Here is a 10,056-nt window from a genome sequence, read left to right as displayed (position 1 = left end):
ATACGACTAAAAATATACTTTTTCAGCTTGTCAATATTATACTTACAATAAATAAAACTAACATGTAGACTTCCATCTTCGCTGGAGAATCTTTCGCCTACTGCTCAAGTAAACAAAATATATAATTTTATATACTATGGCCGATAAGGGAGTGAATAAAATGTGCCTTATCATCTTGAAGAATATGAAATGTATTTCTATCTGATATTGGTTTATGACTGTTGTTTATTTCTTCAGGTGACAAAGAAGAACATAAAAAACAAATCTGAAGAAAGAAAATCACTAAATTGTTAATAAGTGTTTTTAAAAACTGAAATAAAGTCAATGTAATGGTTATTCAATGCACACAAAATAATTTTATCGTGTTACAAGAAAGATAAAGTTGTTACATTTATCACTGGCTCATTAAAGCAAACAGAAATATAAAGGAGATGAAAAAATTGAAAGTTTTTCTAAATAATTGAATTTAAATTACAACAATTATGCTGCAACGATAATGCACATATATATCATTAACAGGAATATTTTCCAAATAAATATTATATGTTAAATATAAATTTTATTTCAATTTACAGGCATAACATCTATTGAAGAATGGTGTAAAAACTGGAGAATCAAAATAAATCCTGACAAATCCCACCAGGTCACCCTTACTCTCCGTCGTAAACCTCTGCCCTCCTGTCCTACAGTATCCTTTCTAAATACTCCACTAACGCCTGTTGAACAGATTCGATACTTAGGACTCCATCTTGACAAGAGACTTACTTGGAATTCACACACAAAACTGAAACGACAAGAAACTCCTCGTAGATTCCGATTGTTACAACACTTACTTGACAAACGCTCTAAACTTCCCATTCACTACAAAAAATTAGTATACACAACGATAATCAGACCAATTTGGACATATGGAATTGAGCTCTGTGGCTCCCCCAAACCATCAAATTCTTCCCGCATCCAATCGTTACAATCCAAAATCCTACGTAAAATCCTTGATGCTCCTTATTACGTCACAAATAAACCCATTCACAAAGACCTTAACATCCCATTCGTTGCAGATTTAACCCAAAACAGATTTGCGTCTTTTCATTCCAAACTCCTTAACCATCCTAACCCATCAATTCTTAATCTTTCATCTTTGACAATCCTCCAAGGCGTATGAAAAGAAGATGGCCACGGGACCTTCTAATTTAAATTAATGTTTGAAGTACCACCAATGGGTGGTTCCTTCCCAAGAGTACATGAAACATACAACATATTTAACCTTGTATATTGTTTTGTACAGTTGTAAATTACATTAAATAAATAATAAAAAAAAAATATTTCAATTTAGCAATCGTTTGTTTCTTCCATCAATAATAACTTAGATAAAAATAAATTCTAAATATACGCTGAATATATCAAATGAATAATGGCATATGAAGTACGCTGAAACTTATTATTTCTCTAATCTATGTAATGAAACCCTTCATTAGGTTTTTATAATAGGTAATACGAATTACTTTCCTTGTGTCTATTTCTAAGTTGTTTCAATGAAAAATTTGTGAATATGTTTTAGAAATCCAAATATTGAGCTCAACATATTGAGGTGGCATAAATAAAAAAATAAATTATAGATTAAATAAATAAATATTATGCCGACAGAGATGGTGAAGAAATAGAGGGAGTGAGAGATTAAAACCATCCTTAGGGCGAGAAAAAATTAATTGTTAAGATTGATGTATATGTTCATGTATATAACAGTTATAATTTTGAGGGGAAAAAAAATCCGAGATACAAAAGTAGTCAAAGTAGACAAGTAGTCGGGAGTATGATAAACTTGAAAATATATAGTAAATTATGGTAGGATTATAAGATTATATAAAAAATATGAAAATTGTATAAAAGTGGACAGCTTAAATTAAAATAATACCGAAATAATAACCGTGATAGATAATAACCGAAATTGCTCGCGTTTCTACTGCTACTCATGTATTTTGTTTTATCCGTATATATTTCAAGACCTAGTTCCTTACTGTAGTTAATTAATGCGGTTGTATTTAGTTCTCTATTTTCCTTGTTCTCACCCAATAATACCAAATCATCAGCATACCCAAGCACCGGTATTTTACCGCCCAAAATTAAATCCTTTTCGGTATTCATCACACTTTTAATGACGTATTTTAGTGCAAGATTAAATAAGATAGGTGATAAAGAATCACCTTGCTTTAAATCTGACCGGACCAGGAATTTCTGAGAATAATGATTACTGATTCGTACCTTATTAAACGTTTCGGTGATGCACATCCATACGAGATTTACTAACTTCTTTGGTATTCCCTGTCCGATCAGAACATTATTCAGTTTCTGGTGGTCAATAGAATCGTAAGTCTTTTGGAAATCTATATAAAGCTGATGAACTACCCCGTTGTATTCCAATTTTTTCTGCAAGATTTGCCGTAATGAAAAACATTTATCAATAGTTGAGCGATTTCGTCGAAAACCACATTGGCAGTCTCTGATGATTTCTTCAGCGTATTCAGTGATTCGACTTGTTAAGATTAACGTAAATATTTTATAAAATACATGAAGGAGTGAGATTCCTCGATTGTTTAGAGATATACAGAATATAAAAACGCTATCGATTTTTGGTTAGATTGGATGCTTGCACATCGATTTATTTTAACTTTTCTGATTTCTAATATATTTGGGTCCCTTTTTAGGTTTTAGGAGCTGTAAATGAATGAATGAAAATGAAAATTTTATCGATTTTATGATTAGGCGCTTGCGTATTGATTTCTTATTACTTTTTTTATTACTAAAATGTTAGGTTCCATTTATATGTTTTGGGAAACCAAATCTTTGGTAACAAAAACTCTAATAGAAAATAAAATATTTATTAGGAGCCAACATTTCTTCTCAATTTGGGTCTTGATAAATAGCTTCTTTTGCTATTTGAATTATTTTTACCCCACCCAGACCATCTTCCTTTTATTAAATTAAATAAAAATACATACTTAACACAAATATAAGGGTTATATTTGATGTGATTTAACAAGTGTCAAATCATATCAAAACTCATTCCATTCATTCAGGGTACAGAGTAACTGGACAATCAAGACACTAAGGAACATGGAAATATCCATTTAACTAATTTACAATATTGAGTTCCTTACCCTTCTATAGGTGTTTGTTCTCAACATCGATCGAAGCACTATGGTTCTCAGTTTTCGCTTGTGATTTTCTTTATGAATATTTTTCTTTAATACTTATTCTTGACTTCTATTTTTTCTGATATTTACTGTAACTAGAATTATGATGAGAAGTTAAATAAAGTTTAAAATATTTGAATCTGCTCAACATGGCCACAATTCAATGGACTTTGGAAAGGAAGTGCGCCGCCATCTTCTTTATTTTGAATAACGTATTTTTGTTATAGAAAGTATTTAGTAAACAAAGTAATTACTTAAACAAAGTAATTACTTTGTTTCTAAAATAAAACAGTAGATGATGACACTCCTCTGACATAGGATAGCTTGGGGTCCCTTGTGTCTAGAACAGTCTGTCATGGCATCTATTAGTAGGAAAACACTCTTGTTGTCTTTCTTTATAAAACCCTCCCTAAATTCCACAACAATTTTTACATAATATTTGACTGATGAAAATTAGTAAGCTTGCTGTTTTGATTCATTACGACAATGAACAATACTGAAATGATACATAAAAATAAAACCATTTATATATAAAAAATAACTATTTACTCATAAAATAGAATACTATAATATGTAGTCATATTGTTTTAAATGAGAAAGTATAAATGACATATTGTGCTATATGTCATTTATACATATCATTTTACCGTACATACAGAGCACCTGAAATAGACTGAGCCAAATCATCCCAAGTTGAAAAAATACTCTCCAGTGCCCTGTATAGTGGCCAAGCCCAGGAGAACTGGCTCTGGAGATGACCAATGGCCTCACGCCATTTCTTACACCCGCCAAAGAGCTAATGTTAAATTATATCATGTTAATATAATATTTTTATTTATTTAACATAATTGGTTCATAATAACAGTTATGCAAAACAAAATGAGTTAAAAATAAAATGCATTTATCATAAACAGATAGAAATGATATAATGAATGAATTAATAAAAAAATAGTCTTAATTCTTGGACACTCGTTCTCCTAAGATTAACAACAATGGACAATGCAAGCAGCATTTGTTTGGCTTCATTATGGGCTAATTAAATAATATAAAACACTGAAGTATCAGCAAAACTTTGTTAGGTAGTTTTATTAAGTATTATTATATATAAGAAGATGGTCAGGGTTGCGGTCAAAAGTGAAACAAAAATAGTTGTAAACTATTTTTGTTTCACTTTTGACCGCAACCCTGACCATCTTCTTATATATCAATTTTTACGGTCAACTATATATACATATATAAAATAAATTATTGTTTCTGATATAATGGAGAAATTTGTTTATTAAAAAAAAAAGTAAAAACAGTAAACATAATTTTTTAGAATAATTAATGTTTACCACAAAAAATGACTAGAATTAATAGTAATTCAAAAAACTAATAACAACAAAATGTGAGCATGTATTGAGTAACTCTAGACTTTTGATTATTTATTTTTTTTTTATCTCACTGTCTAGCCATTTCTGGTATAACAGGTGAGGTAAAAACTCTCACCACCTTCTGTGAAACCTTCTGGCATCACTCATCCTGGGAGTGTACTCCTTCCTCCAAGCTAGCAAGCTGCCTAGTCAGACATCTTGGATACAGTAGATAGTAAGATATATTAGATATAATGCACTGTTAGACATTATTATAGTACTATAACTTAAAGAAACCATTTTAATTATATTAATTAGCAATTATGAACAATGAGTGAGTAAAGTTAAGCTCAACCAGAGCCATGCATAAAAGAAGGGAAGAAATCAGGCAGTTATGGCAATAAATGGAGAATGAAAATTAAAGCAACAAACAAGTAAGATAAATCTAAATACAGATTAAGCACCAGTCAAGTAAGTCCAACATTCAGTGAATATGAAAATGATTATTAATTGATCAATCAGAAATAATTAGTTCACCAGAGGATCCAAATTTAGAAAAGAAACAATATATATATATATATTTAATTTGGCAAAATTTAATTTCTTTCTTTTTTATCAGGTTTGATTTTATTTTGTGTACATAGATTTATTATTATGAGTAAAGTTCTACTATAAATACAATATAAAAGTAAATCTGGGCTTTTATTCAATTTTTTATATTAACCCATACAGTCCACTAATTCATCAGTCAAATCCAATATGTTCAACTTAATCTCATTCATTACATGAATACCTTTTAGATTGTGGGTAATATTTAATTCCCCCAAATTACTCTGATGATTAAACACTGTAGGGTCAGACATAGTGTAGATCAAGTCCTGGTCCCATTCTATGATTGTCTTAAAACAAGATCATAATATAATATGTTATTTTCTCAAAATATAGAACAAAAAATTATTTAAGGAAGAGTTTGTTGGTGATGTGCTTGTTGTTATTTTGTAATTTTAGCCGAGTTTTTGAAGAAGAGGCATAAATTTTCCATTGAATCATAAAACTGCTACAAGTCCCTTTCATTAAACCAACAATTATAAAGAATAAGAAAAATATCTTAAAAACAGATACTTTTTTAGAAACAACAATATTTTTATTTAAAATATTCTTTACACTTAAATAATTTTGTTTATTTATTTTTTATGTTTTTTTTTTTAAAAAGAAATATTTTCTGGTATTATTCTTTCAAGAATCAAGAAATTATTTTGGAATCAAAAATTTTATTAACATTAAAGAATCTTTTAACATTGATACATGAAAAATTGTTTTAAAGGAATTGGTACAGTAGGTAAAGAATATTTTAAATGAAAATATTATCGTTTCTAAAAAGTATCTGTTTTTAAGATATTTTTCTTATTCTTTATAAATGTTGGTTTAATGAAAGCAGCTTGCTGCAATTTTATGATTCAAAGGACAATTTATGCCACTCCTTTTTAAGGACTCGGCTAAAATTACAAAATAACAACAAGCACATCACCAACAGACTTATCCTTAAATTATTTTTTGTTCTATATTCTGAGAAAATAGAATATTATAATATCATCTTATTTTAAGAACCAATCATAGAATGGGACTAGCTGCACTATGCCTGTCCCTACAGTGTTTAATCATCAGCGTAATTAAGTGGGAAAAAGATGATCTTGCAAAGTGATAACAGATCATAAACGATATTAAAGGCATTTACAAACAAAATCAAATGCAGATATCTTGGTTTATTACACAATTCACATAGAGTGAATCTTCGAATCTTACATAATAGTCTAGTAAATATAGCTTAAAATTTCACTGTACACAGAAGTAGCTCTAAGTTATTTCCTATCTAGTGATTTTGATGTAAAAATGTTTGAAAAAGACTAAAGTAAAAAATTTTACCACTTTCTGGTAGACTTTTTTGGCGTTGGCCTTTCATATCAGTCCACAGCAAAACGGGCAGTTTGTTTTTATGTTTAGTACCAACAATGCCAAAGCGACATACAAAAATGTTAAACTGAAAATGAAACATGTTTTTATTACACTTTTAATTATTGGGGGCATTGTTGTGGCTGTAATGGTTTGGGCTAGAATTTTACAATTATTTCAAGAGATAAAATTGATGATTTAAATTATATAGCTATAATGCAAAATTATACTAAAATAAAACAAAAACTGAAATATAGGTAATTTACAAAAAGGCGACCAATGGACTACAATTTGTACTACTTAGGTATTTTATTTTCACAATCTGATATCTTTTTTTATGTAATATTTTCTGAGAGTACTTACAGCTTACAGCACCCCTGGCATACACTTGGGGCATCCTAGGGTTCTGTAGCACCCAGTTTGGGAACTACTGGTCAATACGCAATACTTTTAGATGACATTTATTCAGAACACACCCAAATGAAGCGATCTTGTATGTTCACCTTAAAAATGAGATTGAGTACCAAAGTCACGGAAATATATCAATTTCCATGATTTAAGATTTTAATTTAAATTTACGTCTAAAGTGATTTGGAAGATCTTGACTGAGTAGGCTAGCAAAAGTTCATTTTGAAATTCCTACCCGACATCACAATTTAACTTTCATATATCAAAATATATACATGGCTTTAATTCATTAATTTATACTTCCCTATAATGTTAATTTAAATATATTTTTGGTAGGAAGCTATTCGGTAGATATGTCTTACCAACAGTCATATAGACTCTCTATTATGTGAATTGATACTTATTTAAATTGATAAATCATTAGAGTTCCTTCATCATTAGTTATGGTTGAACATCTCTTGTTATGATACTAAAAGAAATCAGGCTGTGTAAGTGATGTATTAATTTTAGGGATAGCTTAGTTAGGTTTTCTATTGGCACATAAGAATGAGGTTATTTATCTAAGACACTAAAATAAATTTATTTGATTATATTTCTAATATGCTGTTAATTTTATTTTATTCTAGGAAGAAAAAAATGAGGTAAATTTTGTCTCAGGTACAGCTATGTAGAACTACAAAAAAATAAGATAATATATACCTGAAAGAGTATTAAGTTGAATGTCTGTCATTTTAATTTTGTTTTTGAATTAAATATGTTTACCAATAATCATCCATTAGTTTTTATGAAATTTTAGTGATTTATTTTCTTTTTAACTATCATACCATGAATAATAATGAATATATTTGTGTTATCACTGGAATGGGGACATAAATTTATTTTTTGGAGGTAGTTTTATATTCAAAAAATGGAACATTTCGTAAATTATTTTCCTAGTATTTTCTAATTTTAAATTAATGTGTTAATTGAATAACAGTTTATTTTCCTGTAATACGACTCCTAATTATTTTACAGATTTGGTAAGTGGGACAGGACTATTATTTAAAACTATTTGCAAGAGAAGTATAGATTGTCTTTGTGAAAATTATGGCTTCTGTTTTTTTCAATATTTAGATGTAACCTCCATTGTTTAAGGTTTTTTTGAAAGCTTCTTGTAGAAAATTGGTTTATTATTTAATTTGTAATTAATAATGATTATTAGTAATTTTAACAATTTATAAATATTGTGAATAAAATATCACTGTTATTGGCAACACTGCCTCAGACCATCAAAGAGCTTGGCTTTCCTTTGTCAGAGGTCTGTTTTCTTGTGGCATCCATTAGTGTAACACATACTCTGTGTTCTTTAGTTATAAAATCTCCTTTATAAATTCCCTGATCCACAACACTTCTTTTTGTCTGTTAATGATTGTGTTAATTCAGTATGATGAGGAGTACAACAATGTGTCATTGGCATATAGGACCATATTAACATTTTTGGATTTAGGATTGTCATTTATGAATAAATTCAATATTCATAATGTACCAATATTAATAATATTGGACTTAAACAGGATCCTTATGGTAGACCAGTAACAACATAAGGAACGTGGAAAAGTAATAGAGTAATGGTTGTGCTAAGGAGAAGTGAAGAATGCACAAATAAGTAATGGTAGAAAAGTGAGAATAGTGTAAAGATGTGACATGATTTCCTATATGAAAAATTATGAGGTTTAAAGTACATGAATATGGGACAGTGGTCCCGAAACGTTGTACTATAATATGTTAATTTAAAATAAATTTCATTCAATTGGAAGCTTATTAACCTCAAAAAATTTGTATGAATTGACTATTTTAACATTTTTGAATTTAGGATTGTCATTTATGAATAAATTCAATATTCATAATGTACCAATATTAATAATATTGGACTTAAACAGGATCCTTGTGGTAGACCAGCAACGACATATGGATCATGGAAAAGTTTATATTATTGAATGAAATGAAGAAGAATCAATTGGATATAAGTTATTGGATAAGTAATATTAGATATCTCAGGATATTCAGATTCATTCATTTGAAAAGAACACTAGTATAATGCAATTTAAAGTATACCAACATTTAGGCATACATTATTACTAACTGGTTATGTCATGTGCACACCTTTGATTTCCTTTATACAACTCAATCTTTTTATTTTATTTTTATGTACATTCGATTAGCCATGTTATTTTTATTGTTAATGAATCTTTATTGAAATCAAAAAGATTCTTTATCTCTATCATTCTTTTTATTTTCTGTTCATGATATATAACATTCTAATTTTTTTTCCATATTTTGTTCGTGAACCCTGGCTTACAAATGGAACTAAAACGGCTTAAATAGAATATTTTTGTTATATATTGTATCTCATTTTGATTATTATGATCAACTATAAAATTAATAATATTAATAATAAATCAATTAGAACTCAATACACTTTATTAAGATTTATTCTGTTTCTTTACCCTTCGCTATGAGTGATGCTAAAATATTAATAATCACCTGAAACACAATACAGAATTAATATAGGTAAATATTTTGAAAAAACTTTTGATACTTGAGTTTTTTTGCATTTGAACCCATTAATGGCCTGTGTTGCGAAAACACAACACCCAAAGAAGTAGATAAAAACAGAGGTTGGCAAGTAACATAGAGACATGAATGAATCTGTAGTGACAGGTTTTCCACCCCTGTCCTCTAGGTCTCTTATTTAATCCATAAGATTGATTTGATCCCTCCTTCTTTGTAAGCCATGTCTTAGTTTGTTATCAGGGTCTTTTTCAGTAATTTACCAATTGTATGTTTTATGCATGTTTAATTGAAATTCCAACTCTTGGTGAGTTTGTTTGGAGGAGTTGCTGATTTTTTTAAATCCGTCCTAACACTTAATCCAGGTGGTTATGTTAGATTAAATGGTTCTGACTACAATTGATGTGAGGTACCCTATACCAGAGGGCCTTACCAATGCATGTCCATACAGGTTAGGTAGCTGGCTAGGAGATAAATGGATGCGAAGGGGATTGTGAGTCCAATGGAAACTAGCCATAGATTCTAATGAAAGGAATAATAGATATAGAAAGGAAAAGAGATCCAGGGAAGAAAGATTGAAATAAAAGTTCAATATATATCTCCAA

The 10,056-nt window shown here is 29.1% G+C and overlaps 1 protein-coding gene across 4 annotated transcripts in view; it reads right to left on the bottom strand.

Annotated features, from left to right (window-relative positions):
* Positions 1-9,343: 9,343 nt before the first annotated feature.
* LOC106681788 (uncharacterized) overlaps positions 9,344-10,056 on the bottom strand; it is a 16,558-nt gene continuing 15,845 nt past the window's right edge. For all 4 annotated transcript variants that reach the window (XM_014422296.3, XM_014422298.3, XM_014422299.2 and 1 more), the window contains exon 6: positions 9,344-9,424. In XM_014422296.3, the coding sequence (XP_014277782.1) occupies positions 9,371-9,424 (54 nt within the window). In that variant the 3' untranslated portion in view covers positions 9,344-9,370. The remainder of the gene's footprint in view (positions 9,425-10,056) is intronic.

The sequence above is a fragment of the Halyomorpha halys genome, unplaced genomic scaffold, assembly GCF_000696795.3.
Source record: "Halyomorpha halys isolate HHAL.00 unplaced genomic scaffold, Hhal_1.1 Scaffold365.1, whole genome shotgun sequence".
NCBI classification, from domain to species: Eukaryota; Metazoa; Arthropoda; class Insecta; order Hemiptera; family Pentatomidae; genus Halyomorpha; species Halyomorpha halys.
This window is presented reverse-complemented; position numbering and strand designations above follow the sequence as displayed.